Genomic DNA, 17,804 nt, shown 5'->3' with positions numbered 1-17,804 from the left:
CTGCCCAGGGAAGAGCCTAGGCCCTGAGGATCACTCTCAGTGAGAGGAGTTTCCTGTTTCCTGAGAGCACTGACTCATTTTCCTTGGAAGGGACCTTAAAGGCCATCCAGTTCCACCCCTGCCTGCCATGGGCAGGGACACTTCCCACCAGCCCAGCTTGCACAGGGCCTCATCCAGCCTGGCCTTGAGCATCTCCAGGGAGGGGACAGCCACAGCCTCCCTGGGCAGCCTGTGCCAGTGTCTCCCCATCCTCACTGGGAAGAATCTCTTCCTAACTAATCTCCAGTCTTAATCTCCCCTCTCCCAGCTCAAAACCATTCCCCCTCATCCTGCCACTCCCAGCCCTTGTCACAAGTCCCTCCCCAGCTCTCCTGGAGCCCCTGCAGGTGCTGGAAGGCTGCTCTAAGGCCTCCCTGCAGCCTTCCTGCAGGATCCCTTCAGGTGCTGGCAGGCAGCTCTGAGGTCCCCCTGCAGCCTTCCTGCAGGATCCCTTCAGGTGCTGGCAGGCAGCTCTGAGGTCCCCCTGCAGCCTTCCTGCAGGATCCCTTCAGGTGCTGGCAGGCAGCTCTGAGGTCCCCCTGTCCCCAAGTCTCCTCAGCCTGTCCCCACAGAGGAGGTCCTCCAGCCTTTGTGGCCTCCTTTGGAGCCTCCCCAGCAGTTCCCCTTGTGCTGGGGGCAGCAGGACTGGAGGCAGTGCAGCAGGTGGGGTCTCAGCAGAGCAGAGCAGAGGGGCAGAATGCCCTCCCTGTGCTGCTGGCCACACTTCTCCTGCTGCAGGCCAGCCCAGGCTGCCAGCCCTCACTGCTGGCTCAGGGGGAGGGTACTGCATCTCCCCCCCAACACATCACATAAGCCCTTCTCCAAACCTGGCCCTGAGCCCTTTCCTTCTGTGCACTTCAAAAGGTGAAGGAGAGATAGAGGCAATCAGGTGATAAAGAGGAACTACTGTATTTTTATGGCCTCCGTGCCAAGGAGCACTCTCAGCTCCCTCCACGGGCCCCGGGCTCTGCACGTACTGCTGTGCAGCCAGCCAGCAATCAGCATGGATCAGATTAGCTCACAAGCAGGTTGTTTTCTTCCTCCAAGCCAGCAGTTTGTTATGCTTCAGGCTTGTTTTGACCCTCCCTGCACAAGATTCCCACCCATGTGACTGACAAGCCTCACCACAGCAAGGGAAAGGCCCTGGAGGCAGAGCCCCTGTGAAGTTCAACAAGAGCAAGGGCAGGGTCCTGCAGCTGGGTCAAGGCAATCCCAGGCACAAATGCAGGCTGGGCAGGAAGCAGCCCTGAGGAGAGAGCCTTGGGGGTGCTGGGGGAGGAGAAGCTCACCAGGAGCTCTCAGTGTGCACTTGCAGCCCAGAAAGCCAACCAGAGCCTGGGCTGCAGCAGAAGTGTGGCCAGCAGGGCAAGGGAGGTGATTCTCCCCCTCTGCTCAGCGCTGGGGAGACCCCACCTGGAGTCCTGCCTCCAGTTCTGGAGCCCCTATGGCAAGAGGGATCTGGAGGTGCTGGAAGGTGTCCAGAGAAGGGCCAGGAGGATGATCAGAGGGCTGGAGCTGCTCTGCTGTGAGGACAGACTGAAGGAGTTGGGGCTGTTCAGTCTGGAGAAGAGAAGGCTCTGAGGTGACCTCATTGTGGCCTTCCAGGAGCTGAAGGGGGCTACAGGAAGGCTGGGGAGGGACTGCTCAGGCTCTCAGGTAGTGATAGGACTAGGGGGAATGGAATGAAGCTGGAGGTGGGGAGATTGAGGCTGGAGGTGAGGAGGAAGTTCTTCCCCATGAGAGTAGTGAAGCCCTGGAATGGGTTGTCCAGGGAGGTGGTTGAGGCCCCATCCCTGGGGGTGTTTAAGGCCAGGCTGGCTGAGGCTGTGGCCAGGCTGATCTAGTGTGGGGTGTCCCTGCCCATGGCAGGGGGTTGGAACTGGCTGATCCTTGTGGTCCCTTCCAACCCTGACTGATACTGTGATACTATGAATCGCTGCCTGCTGGGGCTGTGCAGCCTGGAGAGGAGAAGGCTCCAGGGGGACCTCAGAGCTGCCTGCTAGGAGCTGAAGGGATCCTGCAGGAAGGCTGCAGAGGGACTTCTCCTGAGGGTGTCTGGAGACAGGGCAAGGGGGAATGGTTTGAAGCTGAGCAGAGCAGGGTTAGAGTGGGGATGAGGAAGAAGCTGTGCAGTGTGAGCGTGGGCAGGCAGCTGTGTGCTGGCTGCAGCCAGAGCAGGGTGGGCAGCAGGGCAGCAGAGGGGATTCTGCCCCTGGGCTCTGCTCTGCTCAGACCTCACCTCCAGCTCTGCTGTCCCCAGCAGCAGAAGGACACAGAGCTGCTGGAGGGAGGCCAGAGGAGACCACAGAGAGGATCCACAGTGTGCTCAGGGCAACATCTGCTTTGACCTTCAATGTCTCCAGGGATGAGGCTTCCAGCACCTCTCTGGGCAACCTGTGCCATTCACTCCCTTCAGTGTGAAGAACTTCCTCTGAAGGAACCCAGAACTGACCTTGAGTCACCTTCCCAGCATGGCCAAGGGACATCTCCCAGCCCCTGCAGGCCCTTGAAAAGCTCCAATCTGCCTCACTCACACAAGCAGAGAATGGTTGGGGCTGGAAGGGACCTCCAAAGGGCATCCAGCCCACCCCCCTGCAGTCAGCAGGGACATCCTCCCCTGGACCTGGTTGCCCAGAGCAGAAGGAGGACACAGAGCTGCTGGAGGGAGTCCAGAGGAGGCCACAAAGATGCTCCAAGGGCTGGAGCAGCTCTGCTGTAAGCACAGGCTGAGGGAGCTGGGGCTGTGCAGCCTGGAGAGGAGAAGGCTCCAGGGGGACCTCAGAGCTGCCTGCCAGGAGCTGAAGGGATCCTGAAGGAAGGCTGCAGAGGGACTTCTCCTGAGGGGGTCTGAGCCAGGCCAAGGGGGAATGGTTTGAAGCTGAGGCAGAGCAGGGTTAGAGTGGGGATGAGGAAGAAGTTTTTGAGTGTGAGGGTGGTGAGAGTCTGGATTAGGCTGCCCAGGGAGGTTGTGGCTGCCTCCTGCCTGGGGTTGTTCAAGGCCAGGCTGGATGAGGCCTTAAGCAGCTGAGTCTGGGTGAGAGGTGTAGGTGAGGTTGGAGCAGATGATCTCTGAGGTCCCTTTCCATCCTGAGCCACTCTAGGATTCTCTGATTCCAACCCCATTTCCTCCTGCCCAGAGAGCCTGTGTTCCCCATCCCAGGGGGTGTGAGCAGACAGAACAGAGGGCAATGCTGCTCCACATATGCTCAGAGGGGGGAAAAAGGAGACCAAAATCATTCACCAGAAGAACTTCCAACATTTCTTTCACCTCTCATCACTCCTTCACCTCCTGCTGCTGTGCTGCCTCCTGACCCTGCACCCACAGCCTGTGTGCCATGGCTCCAGCCCCCAAAGGGATTTGGTTAACCTGCAGCTGTCTGTGCCAGGCTGCAATGAATGCAGAGCCCATCAGCCTCCCATTGCCACTGAGTCAGTGCTGAGCTCACCTCCTGTACCATCCCTTTCAGCCCTGCTAAACTGGAGGGCACTCAGTGATGCAGGCAGGCCCCTGCCACTGAACAGGCTGAGCACTTCCAAGGGTCCTTATTAAGCCCCCCCAGGAAACAAAAGCATTGCCTCAGCAGCAGCTGGCTGCAGGGAAGCAAAAGAGGAAGAACTCCCAAAGCCTTGGCCCACAGCCTGTTTCTTTTCAGGCCAGAAGGGAAGAACAGCTTCTGAGAAGCTTCTCAGCTGAAGCTTCCTTGCAAGCCTCTGCTGCCTGGCTGGGCTGAAGCCTGGAAGTCTCTCTTTTCCCCTTGACAAACAGCAATCAGCTTGCCCCTGGAGGTGACTGTGCAAGGTACTGATGCTGTGGCAGGAGCCTGATAGCTGCACCTGAGCTTTGCTTCCAGCTGATCAAAGCATTGTTATCTACAGCTTCTGTTTTCTACCTGAATCAGAGTGATAAGTGTCCCAGTTCTGTGGCTCAGAGCTGAGCCAGAGTCACCTCTGGAAAAGCACAGTGCCCCTGGGCTTGGATGTGGCCCTTGGAGCCATGGTGTAGCTGTCAGAGGTGTTGGGTGAGAGGTTGGACTTGCTGAGCTCTGAGCTCTTTGCCAACCTTATTGATCCTAAGACTCTCTGATTCAGTGCCAAGACCTCAGTGAGCAAAAGCTGCTGAGCCAGAGGTGGGCATCAACCTCCACTGAGGATGAAACCTGAGGGACACTGTTCAGGGGTGGGCCTGGCAGTGCTGGCTCAACAGCTGGGACTTGAGGACCCTGAAGGTCATCTTCCAGCCTGTGCTGGGCTGTGTGCTCCCCAGCTCAAGCTGTGCTCAGAGCACTCAGGCTCCAGCAGGACTCCTGCAGCCCCAAAGCTGCCAACCCCCCAGGCCACAGCCTCACAGCATTGCTCTGGGGAAGTGGGAGAGGGTCACACACCTCTCCCTTCCTGTGGTTTGCACAGCAGGGCCTGGCAGGGGGGAGTTACAACCAACACAGGCTCAACTTTGCTTGCTCCAGCAGTGATGAAACTGGACCTGGCTGCTGCTCACCACCCCAAACCAAGCCAGAAAGGGAACAGCCCCTGAGGATGTTCTGCCCTTGGCCACTGATGTCTGACTTGGCCCTGGGGTTGTGCTCTGCCACAGGGGTTCATAGAATCACCAAATGGCTTGGGATGAAAGATCATCCTGGGGCCCTGGGCTTGGCTGCGGCCCTTGGAGCCATGGTTGAGCTGTCAGGAGGTGTTGGGTGAGAGGTTGGACTTGCTGAGCTCAAAGCTCTGTCCCAGCCTGGTTCATTCTGTCTTCTGTAACCCCCCTGCCACAGGCAGGGACACCTCCTGCTAGCCCCCAGCCAAGGCCTCATCCAACCTGGCTTTCAGCACTCAGCCTTGCAGCCAGCACAACTTCTCTGGGCAACCTCTTGAGTGCCTCCCCACCCTCATGGGGAGGAATTTCTTCCTCCTGTCTGACCTAAATCCAACTCCTTCCACTTTGAAGCCATCACCTCTCACCCTGTCACCCCATGCCTTTGCCAGAAGTCCCTCCCCAGCTCTCCTGAAGGGGACTTCAAGTGCTGGAAGGCTGCTCTGAGGTCTCCATGGAGCCTTCTCTCCTCCAGGCTGAACAGCCATTAGGGTTGAAATCACAGAGCTGTCAGGGTTGGAAGGGAGCTCAAGGCTCAGCCAGCTCCAACCCCCTGCCATGGGCAAGGACACCTCACACCACAGCAGGTTGCTCACAGCCACATCCAGCCTGGCTGCAAACACCTCCAGGCAGGAGGCTTCCACCACCTCCCTGGGCAGCCTGTGCCAGGCTCTCACCACCCTCCTGGGGAACAACTTCTTCCTCACAGCCAATCTCAATCCACCCATTTCTAGTTCTGCTCCATCCCCCCCAGTCCTATCCCTCCCTGACACCCTCAGAAGTCCCTCCCCAGCTTTCTTGCAGCCCCCTTCAGATCCTGGAAGGCCACAATGAGGTCTCCAAGATGATGAGAGTTGACCTAGGGAGTTCCCTGCTGTCACAGCTTCACCTGCCTAGCCCTGCTGGCAGGTCTGCCAGGCCAGAGCTCAAGGTGTGTGCTGTTACTCAGCACCACAGCCCTGTCTGCAGGCAGGGTGTCTCTCCCTGCTTGCTTATCTGCAGCACCCAGGTGACAGTGGCCTCATCCTGCATGCCAGCAGCAGCATCCTGCCTGCTCTTCCTCACATGAGGCTGGGCCAGGAGGGGCTGAGCCTGCAGCAAAGGTGAATGACTCTGCAATGCTTTGCCTCTTTTATGTCAGCTTTGACATCAGCAGACTGTAGACTCATGACACTGTTTTGGCTGGGAGAGGCCTTTAAGATCATCAAACCCAACCCTTCACCCAGCACTGGCAGGTCACCACTCAACCCTGGCCCTCAGCACCACATCTCCACAGCTTTCAAACCCCTTCAGGGATGGGGACTCCACCACTGCCCTGGGGAGGGGGTGGTTTCAACCCCACTGATACTTTCTCAGTGAAAGGAAAGGGTCACAGGAGCTGATTTCCCTCCTGCCAAAGCTGGCTCTGGAGGAGCAGAGCCTGTTTGGAGCATGCATAGAATCACAGAGCTGTCAGGGTTGGAAGGGAGCTCAAGGCTCAGCCAGCTCCAACCCCCCTGCCATGGGCAGGGACACCTCACACTGCAGCAGGTTGCTTACAGCCACATCCAGCCTGGCTGCAAACACCTCCAGGCAGGAGGCTTCCACCACCTCCCTGGGCAGCCTGTGCCAGGCTCTCACCACCCTCCTGGGGAAGAACTGCTTCCAACCAATGCAGATGGTTTGGAACAAATGAAAATCAACCCTGTGATGGTCAGTGGCTCACACAGGCATCAGAATCACTGCAGCAACACAGTCAGAGGGAAAAGCATGACAGGTGTCTGCTCTGTAGAGAGAAAGCATCAAAGACACACAAATAGTGGCTCCAGCTTTAGGCTCCCCAGGTCTAAGGGAGAGAGTCCAACACAGAGCTGTGAGGATGATGAAGGGACTTGAACATCTCTCCTGTGAAGAAAGACTGAGAGCCCTGGGGCTGTTTAGTCTGGAGAGCAGGCTCAGAGGGGATCTGATCAATGCCTACAGGGATCTGAGGGGTGGGTGTCATAGTATCATAGTATCAGTCAGGGTTGGAAGGGACCACAAGGATCAGCCAGTTCCAACCCCCCTGCCATGGGCAGGGACACCCCACACTAGATCAGCCTGGCCAGAGCCTCATCCAGCCTGGCCTTAAACACCTCCAGGGACAGGGCCCCAACCACCTCCCTGCACAACCCATTCCAGGGCTTCACCACTCTCATGGGGAAGAACTTCCTCCTCACCTCCAGCCTGAATCTCCCCACCTCCAGCTTCATTCCATTCCCCCTAGTCCTACCACTACCTGAGATCCTGAGCAGTCCCTCCCCAGCCTTCCTGTAGCCCCCTTCAGATCCTGGAAGGCCACAATGAGGTCACCTGGGAGCCTTCTCTTCTCCAGACTGAACAGCCCCAACTCCTTCAGTCTGTCCTCACAGCAGAGCAGCTCCAGCCCTCTGCTCCTCCTCCTGGCCCTTCTCTGGACACCTTCCAGCCCCTCCAGATCCCTCCTGTAATAGGGGAAGGTGCCAGGCTCTTCTCAGTGGTGACCAGTGAGAGGACAAGGACCAATGGGTACAAGCTGGGACTCAGGAAGTTCCACCTCAACATGAGGAGAAAGTTGTTTGGTGTGAGGGTGCTGGAGGCCTGGAGCAGGCTGCCCAGGGAGGTTGTGGAGTCTCCTGGTGTGGAGGCATTCAAGCCCCATCTGGATGTGTTCCTCTGTGACCTGCCCTGGGTGACCCTGCCTTGGCAGGGGGGTTGGACTGGATGATCTCCAGAGGTCCCTTCCAACCCCTACCATTCTCTGACTCAACCATTAATTCAGCAGACAGAAACTGTCAGCCACCTTCATGGCTGCCCTGAGCTGTTTCTGGATAGAGAGGCTGCTCCCCTCCCACCCAGCCCCTCAGAATCCTCTGCCTGTCAGAACTGGGGATCCTGCTTCCCTCCCTCTGCAAGCAGAGCTTCAGCTGCAAGCAGCCAGGAATGGGAAATCCCTTTTGGAAAGCAAAGAATAGAATAGAATAGAATAGACCAGACCAGACCAGACCAGGTTGGAAGAGACCTTCAAGATCATCAAGTCCAACCCATCATCCAACACCACCTATCAACTAACCCATGGCCCCAAGCACCCTGTCAAGTCTCCTCCTGAACACCTCCAGTGATGGTGGCTCCACCACCTCCCCAGGCAGCACATTCCAATGGACAATCTCTCTCTCTGTGTAAAACTTCCTCCTGACCTCCAGCCTGAACCTCCCCTGGTGCAGCCTGAGACTGTGTCCTCTTGTTCTGGTGCTGGCTGCCTGGGAGAAGAGACCAACCCCCACCTGGCTCCAACCTCCCTGCAGGGAGTTGGAGAGAGCAAGAAGGTCTCCCCTGAGTCTCCTCCTCTCCAGGCTAAGCAACCCCAGCTCCCTCAGCCTCTCCTCCCAGGGCTGTGCTCCAGAACCCTCCCCAGCTTTCTTGCCCTTCTCTGGACACCTTCCAGCAAGTCAACCTCCTTCCTAACCTGAGGAGCCCAGACCTGGACACAGGACTCCAGGTGTGGCCTAACCAGTGCAGTGTACAGGGGCAGAATGACCTCCCTGCTCCTGCTGGCCACACTCTTCCTGATGCAGGCCAGGATGCCATTGGCCCTCCTGGCCGCCTGGGCACACTGCAGGCTCATGTTCAGCCTACCATCAACCACTACCCCCAGGTCCCTCTCTGCCTGGCTGCTCTCAGCCACTCTGCCCCCAGCCTGTAGCACTGCATGGGGTTGCTGTGGCCAATGTGCAGCACCTGGCACTTGGATGTGTTCAATCTCCTGCCCTTGGCCTCTGCCCATCTGCCCAGCCCCCTCTGCAGAGCCTCTCTACCCTCCAGCAGATGAACTCCTGCCCCCAGCTTGGTGTCATCAGCAAATTTACTGATGATGGACTCAATCCCCTCATCCAGATCATCAGTGAAGATGTTAAAGAGCACAGGGCCCAGCACTGATCCCTGGGGCACACCACTGGTGCCTGGCTGCCAGCTGGCTGTGGCACCATTCACCACCACTCTCTGGGCTCAGCCTCCAGCCACTTCCTAACCCAGCTCAGAGAGCTGCTGCCCAAGCCAGGGCTGACAGAAGGGCAAGGGGGGGGAGCAGGGACTTACTTGGGTAATGCCAGATGGGTTTGCTTTCAAGATGGGATCCTTCAGCAACACCTGGGTGAAAGTTTCTGTGCCCTCACCTCCTAAGCCACTAGCAAATGCTGTCATGGCAGGCAGGACTGCATCAGGCAGCTTCAGCCATCTCACAAAGGCCTCCATGAATTCTGTCCTGAAGGAGCTGTAAGGCAACAAGGGCAGCAGTCAAAGCTCTGGAGGTGGGGAGTCCTGCCAGGCTTGGGGGTTCTGCTGCTGTTCACACCACAAAACAATCAAAGCTTGGTAAGAAGCCAACAGAAGCTGCTGCAGAAGAGGGCTAACACACACAAGCAAGCAAGCTGGATGAAGGTGAGCCTGACTGCAGTGTTCAGGGCTGCAATTTGTGCTGCAGTGTTCAGGCCTCTAAGAGCAAAAGGAAATACAGTTAGGAAGACATCCCATGCCAAACAAAAAGATCAACTTCCCAGGACCTGAAGGCAGCCACAAGACAGCTGGGGAAGAACTTTTTGAATCATAGAATCAGTAAGGTTGGAAAAGACCTCAGAGCTCAGCAAGTCCAAGCTGGCACCCAGCACCTCCTGACAACTAGACCATGGCACCAAGGGCCAAATCCAAGCCCCTCTTGAACCCCTCCAGGGATGGGGACTCCACCACCTCCCTGGGCAGCACATTCCCATGGCCAATCTCTCTTGCTGGGAAGAACTTTCTCCTCGCCTCCAGCCTGAACCTCCCCTGGCACAGCTTGAGGCTGTGTCCTTTTGTTCTGGTGCTGCTTGCCTGGGAGAAGAGACCAACCCCCAGCTGGCTCCAACCTCCCTTCAGGGAGCTGTAGAGAGCAGTGAGGTCTGCCCTCAGCCTCCTCTTCTCCACACTAAACCACCCCAGCTCCCTCAGCTGCTCCTGCTAAGAGCTGTTCTGCAGAGCACCCATGCTGGATGACATCCACAGGGGACAGTGTCAGCTGTGGTGTCCCCCCCCCAGGCCATGTCTCCCAGCCCCACCCACAGGGGCTTGTACTGCCAGGAGGAGAGGGAATGGATTGAAGCTTGAGGAGGGGAGATTGAGAGTGGAGACGAGGAAGAAGTTTTTCCAGTGAGGGTGGAGAGACACTGGAAGGGGTTGCCCAGGGAGGTTGTGGATGCATCCTCCTTGGGAGAGGTTCAAGGCCAGGCTGGATGAGGCCTTGAGCAAGGTGGGCTGGTGGGAGGTGTCCTTGCCCAGGGGAGATGTCCCTGCCCGTGGGAGGTGTCCCTGCCCGGGGGGAGGAGAGCTGGAACCAGAGAATCACTAAGGTCCCTTCCAACCCACCCCACCCCACTCTCTCATTCTCTGCTCTTCCACTCCCCAAGCCTCCCCCTCAGTCTGACCCCAGCCCCTCCCTTGCTCAGCCCATGCAGTACCTCTGCTCCTCTTCAGGGAAGAGCCATGCCAGGGCGGTGGCACACAGCGCCGCGTAGGCGAAGCTCGCCGGCTGGCCCAGCTGCCGGCCCAGCAGCTCCCCTGCTGCCTCCTCTCCAGCCACCTCAGCCCCACCGTGCTCTCCTGAAGGCCAACCTCTCTGCTCCTCCTCTGCTGCCATCTCTCACCTGCAAGCTGAAAGAGGAAACAGGAGAAGTGGGACAAAAACCCCAGCCACAGAGAGCTGCGAAGCAGGAAGCCAGGAGACAAAAGTGGCTTTGCCTTCTGTCATTGGCACACCCCTGTGACACCCTGCCCTGGGGGCACAGGGGGTGTGGGAGGAGAGGCAATGGATTGAAGCTTGAGGAGGGGAGATTGAGAGTGGAGAGGAGGAAGAAATTCTTTCCAGTGAGGGTGGGGAGGCACTGGCACAGGTTGCCCAGGGAGGCTGTGGCTGCCTCCTCCCTGGAGGTGTTCCAGGCCAGGCTGGATGAGGCCCTGAGCAAGCTGGGCTGGTGGGAGGTGTCCCTGCCCATGGAACTGGATGGTCTTTAAGGTCCCTTCCAACCTAAAGCATTCTGTGAACCTATGACCTCAGGAGTGGCTCATTTTAAAGGGAATCTATCCTCTGCCTGCCAGCTGTCATGGTCTTGCAGGAGGGGTGCCTGCCTTGCCTTCCTGCTCAGCAAGGTGTTTGAGCTGGTTCAGACCCCTCAAGGTTTGCACTCTTCACCTCCTGATGTCTAAATGCAGGCAAAGTCCTCACCTGAGGGTGGCAGTGACTGCAATTCTCCCTTCTTCCCCTGGGAGAGCTCAGCCCCCCACAGCCATGTGCCACTCAAAGGCATGGGCCTAAGGCATCCTGGAAGCACCACATCCACTAACACCAAATCCGCAGCAGCAGCCTAGCTCTGTCACTGCCCTCCCAGCCAGAGAAGGGAAGGGACAGATTATGTTTCCCTGGGATCAATCCCACTCCAGCACCAAAGTCAACATCCAGCAGCATTTACACTTATCACAGAATCAATAAGGCTGGAAAAGGCCTCAGACCTCAGCAAGTCCAAGCTGGCACCCAGCACCTCCTGACAGCTGAACCATGGCTCCAAGGGCCACACCCAAGCCCCTCTTGAACACCTCCAGGGATGGGGACTCCACCACCTCCCTGGGCAGCACATTCCAATGGCCAATCTCTCTTGCCAGGAAGAACTTTCTCCTCACCTCCAGCCTAAACCTCCCCTGGCACAGCTTCAGACTGTGTCCTCTTGTTCTGGTGCTGCCTGCCTGGGAGAAGAGACCAACCCCCACCTGGCTCCAACCTCCCTTCAGGGAGTTGGAGAGAGCAAGAAGGTCTCCCCTGAGCCTCCTCTTCTCTAGGCTAAACAATCCCAGTTCCTCAAAAGTCCCTCCCCAGCTTTCTTGCAGCCCCCTGCAGATCCTGGAAGGCCACAATGAGGTCTCCTGGGAGCCTTCTCCTCTCCAGCCTGCACAACCCCAACTCCCTCAGTCTGTGCTCACAGCAGAGCAGCTCCAGCCCTCTGCTCCTCCTCCTGGCCCTTCTCTGGACACCTTCCAGCACCTCCAGATCCTTCCTGGCACAGAGGCTCCAGACCTGGCCCCAGAGCTCCAGCTGTGGTCTCAGCAGAGTGGAGCAGAGGGGCAGAATCCCCTCCCTGGCCCTGCTGGCCACACTTCCCTTGCTGCAGCCCAGGCTCTGCTTGGCTCTCTGGGCTGCAAGTGCTCCCTGCTGGCTCCTGTTGAGCTTCTCCTCCCCCAGCACCCCCAGGTCCTTTTCTCCAGGGCTGCTCTCCAGCCAGTCCCTGCCCAGCCTAGAGCAGTGCCTGGGATTGCCCTGCCCCAGCTGCAGGACCCTGTCCTTGCTCTTGTTGAACCTCCTGAACAGAATTAGAATAGAACAGAACTTCAGAGAGGTGCCTGCAGAGAAGCACCCAGATGGGGCTGGCCAAGAAGTCCTTTAGCATGGGACAGCACAGCTGAAGTGTGGTTTAAGCATCAGTCACCATGACTGGGGGAAACCTTTGGGCATGGAGGCAGACATGCCTACAGGGCAGGAGCACCACGACCTTCACTTTTCATCCCCAGATAGGAAGCTCAAACAGCAGCAGCAATTAATCCAGCCCCAGATAAAACCCTGCCTTGCCATAAAGCCACAGGAATGGGCTACAGCCAGGTGCCAGGGAAACACATGTTGGATGCCAAAGAGAGAGCAGGGAGTGAGGGACATGGGGCTCTGGGGAAGATAACAGCTCCCAGAGCAGCAAAGCTGAGCCTGCCTGAGCCACAGAGAATCACAGAATCAATGAGGTTGGGAAAGACCTCAGAGCTCAGCAAGTCCAACCTATCACCTAGCACCTCCTGAGAGCTAAACCATGGCTCCAAGGGCCACATCCAAGCCCTTTTTGAACACCTTCAGGCCCCTCAGCATCTCTGTAGCCTCTGCTGGACTCTCTCCAGCAGTTCCCTGTCTCTCCTGAACCAGAGAGCCCACAGCTACATCCACACCTCCAGATGAGGCCTCATTAGGGCAGAGGAGAGGGGGAAAAGAACCTCCCTCATCCTGCTGGCCACCCTCTTCTTCATGCACCCCAGGACACCACTGCCCTTCGTGGCCCTGAGCTCAAACTCTGGGCTCAGGGTGACCTTATTGTCCATCAGCACCCTGAGAAGAGGAGCAGCAGAGAGCAAAGCAGCTGCCAGGGAATGCTGACTGCAAGCCAGCTGGCAGGAGTTTCCTGAGTGCCACAGGTCCCTGGGAAAGGTTTGCATGGGGGAGGCCACAGCTGTGGCAGCAATGCAGCAGCACTGCACTCCCTCACAGTGTCACTAAGGCTGGATGAGACCTCAAAGATCATCAAATCCATCCTGTCACCACAGACCTCATGACTAGACCATGGCACCAAGTGCCACATCCAATCCCCTCTTGAACACCTCCAGGGATGGGGACTCCACCACCTCCCTGGGCAGCACATCCCAATGGCCAATCTCTCTTGCTGGGAAGAATTTCTTTCTCACTTCCAGCCTAAACTTCCCCTGGCACAGCTTGAGACTGTGTCCTCTTGTTCTGGGGCTGGCTGCCTGCCTGGGAGAAGAGACCAACCCCCACCTGGCTCCAACCTCCCTTCAGGGAGTTGGAGAGAGCAAGAAGGTCTCCCCTGAGCCTCCTCTTCTCCAGGCTAAGCAACCCCAGCTCCCTCAGCCTCTCCTCCCAGGGCTGTGCTCCAGACCCCTCCCCAGCTTTCTTGCCCTTCTCTGGACACCTTCAAGTCTCTCAATGTCCTTCTTAAACTGAGGAGCCCAGAACTGGACACAGGACTCCAGGTGTGGCCTAAGCAGTGCTGAGCACAGGGCCCAAGGACTTCCCTGCTCCTGCTGGCCACACTCTTCCTGCTGCAGGCCAGGATGCCCTTGGCCTTCTTGGCCCCCTGGGCACACTGCTGGCTCATGTTTAGGCAGCTGTCACCCAGCACCCCAGATCCCTCTCTGCCTGGCAGCTCTCAGCCACTCTGCCCCCAGCCTGTAGCTCTGCCTGGGGTTGCAGTGGCCAAAGTGCAGCCCCCTCAGCAGCTCCCTGTCTCTCCTGAGCTGCTGAGCCCGAAGCTGGGCTCAGCACTCCAGCTGTGGCCTCAGCCCCGAGGAGCAGAGGGGATCCCCACCAGAAGATGACACCTGAGAGGTGATGCACCTGCCCCCAAGAAGCCTCTGCCCCTCTGCTCCAGCCCTGCAGCCTCCAGGCGCTGAGCACTTGGGGCAGGACAGAGCCCTCAGAGGCCAGGGGCGGTGCAGGGGGCAGGCGAGGAGCTGCGGCAGGGCCGGGCGCTGGCAACCTCTGCTGCGGGGGGGGTGGCCACGGCTGGCCTCACCCCCAGGGCAGAGCCAAACACCAGGCAAGAGTGTTCTGGCCCAATTCCGCAGCAGCCCCTTAGGCACAGCCTCTGCGCAGCAGCCCCTGGGCGTTTGGAGCCTCCGCTGCCGGGGCGCAGGGAGCAGCGCTGGGGGCAGGCACCGAGGGTAGCGAACCAGCCCCTGCCTTCCCCTCCCTGAGGAGAGCGGAGCCCGCCCGCCCCCTCAGCCCGCGCAGCTGCCTGCCTGCCGGCCGTCCCCAGCCCCTCTCCCCACCTCTGCCGGGCCGGCCCCCTGCCCGGCCTCACAGCGGAGCCGCCGCGCTGCCTTCCGCCGCCTCCCGCCGCCCCTTCCTGCCCTGCCCTGCCCTGCCCTGCCCTGCCCTGCTCCGCCGCTGCGCACTCTGCGTACGGCGCTGGGCTGCCCTGGGCTGCGCTACGCCACTGGCGCAGGCCGGCGCGTAGCTTGCGGAGCCGCCCTGGGCCGAGGTGGCGGCGGGGGCCGGCGGCCAGCTCAGGGCCTCCCCAGGGCCTCCCCAGGGCCTCCCCCCGGCCCCTGCGCCGGCTCGGCGGTAGGACCGTGTCCGCCACCAGATGGGTGTAGCTGCCCTTGCCTCGCTGCTCGCCTCTGTCTGCCATTCTGGGTCGTGTCCGCCCCGTTGGTGGCCTGCTCAGGGTGAAGGCCTGCCTGGGCCCAAGGCCTAGCTGGGCCCCAGCCCTTCCCCTCCCTTCAGAGCCCTCCCTTGGGACAGCTGCTCCCGCCCCGAGGGAGGGCTGCAGGCAGAGGGCTGCCCGTTTGGTGAAGATGCTGCCCCCAGGCTTCTTTGCCACCTTCCTGCAGGACAGGTTGGTGTCTGGGGGGCAAAAGAAAGGCTCCAGAGGTGCCTGGCACTTGGTGCGGTGTCACCAGGTGCGGTCCCGAAGCTGGGTGAAGAGCAGCTGGGTGATGTGTCTCGGGGTGTGCCTATGGATCACAGGCTGCTGTGGCTGGGGAGGGACCTGTAAAGCTCATCCAGGCTGGGGGTGAGGAAGAAGTTCTTCCCAGCAAGAGAGATTGGCCATGGGAATGTGCTGCCCAGGGAGGTGGTGGAGTCCCCATCCCTGGAGGTGTTTAGGAAGAGCCTGGATGGGGTGCTTGGTGCCATGGTTTGGTTGATCAGATGGTGCTGGGTGATAGGTTGGACTTGATGATCTCAAAGGTCTCTTCCAACCTGATCTATTCTACCCTCTTCTCTTCCTCTTCCCCTTCTCCTCTTCCCCTTCTCCTCTTCCCCTTCTCCTCTTCCCCTTCTCCTCTTCCCCTTCTCCTCTTCCCCTTCTCCTCTTCCCCTTCTCCTCTTCCCCTTCTCCTCTTCCCCTTCTCCTCTTCCCCTTCTCCTCTTCCCCTTCTCCTCTTCCCCTTCTCCTCTTCCCCTTCTCCTCTTCCCCTTCTCCTCTTCCCCTTCTCCTCTTCCCCTTCTCCTCTTCCCCTTCTCCTCTTCCCCTTCTCCTCTTCCCCTTCTCCTCTTCCCCTTCTCCTCTTCCCCTTCTCCTCTTCCCCTTCTCCTCTTCCCCTTCTCCTCTTCCCCTTCTCCTCTTCCCCTTCTCCTCTTCCCCTTCTCCTCTTCCCCTTCTCCTCTTCCCCTTCTCCTCTTCCCCTTCTCCTCTTCCCCTTCTCCTCTTCCCCTTCTCCTCTTCCCCTTCTCCTCTTCCCCTTCTCCTCTTCCCCTTCTCCTCTTCCCCTTCTCCTCTTCCCCTTCTCCTCTTCCCCTTCTCCTCTTCCCCTTCTCCTCTTCCCCTTCTCCTCTTCCCCTTCTCCTCTTCCCCTTCTCCTCTTCCCCTTCTCCTCTTCCCCTTCTCCTCTTCCCCTTCTCCTCTTCCCCTTCTCCTCTTCCCCTTCTCCTCTTCCCCTTCTCCTCTTCCCCTTCTCCTCTTCCCCTATTCTATTCTATTCTTCTACTCTACTCTATTCCTTATTCTATTCTATTCTATTCTATTCTATTCTTATACTCTATTCCTCTATTCCTCTACTCTACTCTATACCTACTTCCATTCCATTCCATTCCATTCCATTCCATTCCATTCCATTCCATTCCATTCCATTCCATTCCATTCCATCCCCCTGCTATCCAGCAGGGACTTCCCCAACAGGTTGCTCAGAGCCCCAACCAGCCTGACCTGTAATGTTTCCAGGAATGGGGGCATCTGCCACCTCTGGGCAACCTGGGCCAGGCTCTCCCCACCTTCAGTGTAAAGAGTTTTGAGGGTCAGGTATGTTTTGCTTCTGACAGGAGTGGGGTTACTGACACAGTTTGCTCAGGAGGCTGTCACAGAATCCTAGAATCAATAAGGCTGGAAGAGACCTCAAAGATCATCAAGTCCAACCTCTCACCCAAGACCTCCTGACTACTACACCATGGCTCCAAGTGCCACATCCAATCCCCTCTTGAACACCTCCAGGGTTGGGGACTCCACCACCTCCCTGGGCAGCCCATTCCATTTGTTCCTTTGTTGCATTGTGGTTAATTGGAGGTGTTGGGTAGCAGGTTGGAACTTAGGAGCTTAGAGGTCTCTTCCATGGGAGCTTGGCCAGGGAGACTGGCATGGGTTAAAACCATGAGCATGCCTTTTATGGTTTGGCATGGCAATACAGCTCTGATGGCCTTTTTGTTGCTGGTTCAGAGGTTTGTTTTGTCATCAAGCCTTAGCTTGGCAGGTGACTAAAAATCCTGGGGTTCTGGTGACTCCACCAACAGCCTGGGACTTGGAATGGGCTGGTTGGGGGTGGCTCTCAAAAGGCTGAAGGAACAATTTGGTGGAACTGCTGAATGCAGGCTTGGAAGGTGCTGCTACAAAGCAGCTGGAGTGGAAACTTGGATGTTCAGGGCTATTGAGCTCACTGTATGGATCCATAGGGGCTGTTTCAAAGGTGTACACTTCACTTCACTTGTGTCTTTCACTGCTGTATACTGCCTTGAGGGAGGACCTTTCCTGCTGGCTTTATTGCTTGGCCCTGCAGCCATTAAATCTAAATGGAAAGGCTGAGCCCTGGGGCTGTTGAGCCTGGAGAAGAGCAGCCCCAGAGGGGATCTAATCAATGCTAAAGGAGGGGGGGGCAAGAGGCTGGGGCCAGACTCTTGTCAGTGGTGCCCAGTGGCAGACCAAGGGGCAGTGGGCACAAACTGGAACCCAGGGGGTTCCACCTGAACAGGAGGATGTATTTCTTTCCTTTGAGTGTGGTGGAGCATTGGAACAGGCTGCCTACAGAGGTGATGGAGTCTCCATCTCTGAAGTCATTCACAACCCACCTGGATGCTGCCCTGTGCAGCCTGCTGTGGATGAACCTGCTGTGGCAGGGGGCTTGGACTGAGCCACTGAAGAGTGGCTGTCCATGGCTCCATGTCCCAGTGGAGGCCAGGGACAAGCAGAGTCCCTCAGGGATCAGTCCTGGGCCCAGGCTTGTTCAACATCTCTGTGGGTGCCATGGACAGTGGCACTGAGTGCAGCCTCAGCAGGGTTGCTGATGACACCAAGCTGTGTGGTGCAGCAGACAGCTGGAGGGAAGGGATCCATCCAGAGGGAGCTGGACAGGCTGGAGAGGTGGGCACAAGCCAACCTCAGGAGGTTCAACAAGACCAAGGGCAGGGTCCTGCAGCTGGCTGGAGGCAATCCCAGGCACAAATGCAGGCTGGGCAGGGACTGGCTGGAAAGCAGCCCTGAGGAGAGAGCCTTGGGGGTGCTGGGGGAGGAGAAGCTCACCAGGAGCTCTCAGTGTGCACTTGCAGCCCAGAAAGCCAACCAGATCCTGGGCTGCATCAGGAGAAGTGTGGCCAGCAGGGCAAGGGAGGTGATTC

General features: G+C 58.3%; 1 protein-coding gene across 2 annotated transcripts in view; it reads right to left on the bottom strand.

Moving 5' to 3' along the window:
- The window catches only part of TMCO4 (transmembrane and coiled-coil domains 4), a 51,416-nt gene extending 37,096 nt beyond the window's left edge, over positions 1 to 14,320 (bottom strand). For both annotated transcript variants that reach the window (XM_068162707.1, XM_068162708.1), the window contains exons 1-3: positions 14,249 to 14,320; positions 10,117 to 10,309; positions 8,723 to 8,897 (exon numbers count right to left, since the gene is read on the bottom strand). In XM_068162707.1, the coding sequence (XP_068018808.1) occupies positions 8,723 to 8,897; positions 10,117 to 10,295 (354 nt within the window). In that variant the 5' untranslated portion in view covers positions 10,296 to 10,309; positions 14,249 to 14,320. The remainder of the gene's footprint in view (positions 1 to 8,722; positions 8,898 to 10,116; positions 10,310 to 14,248) is intronic.
- Between the last annotated feature and the right edge of the window lie 3,484 nt (positions 14,321 to 17,804).

This window comes from Melanerpes formicivorus, unplaced genomic scaffold (genome assembly GCF_026170545.1).
Source record: "Melanerpes formicivorus ecotype bairdi unplaced genomic scaffold, bMelFor1.0.p_v2 SCAF_67, whole genome shotgun sequence".
Classification (NCBI taxonomy): Eukaryota; Metazoa; Chordata; class Aves; order Piciformes; family Picidae; genus Melanerpes; species Melanerpes formicivorus.
This window is presented reverse-complemented; position numbering and strand designations above follow the sequence as displayed.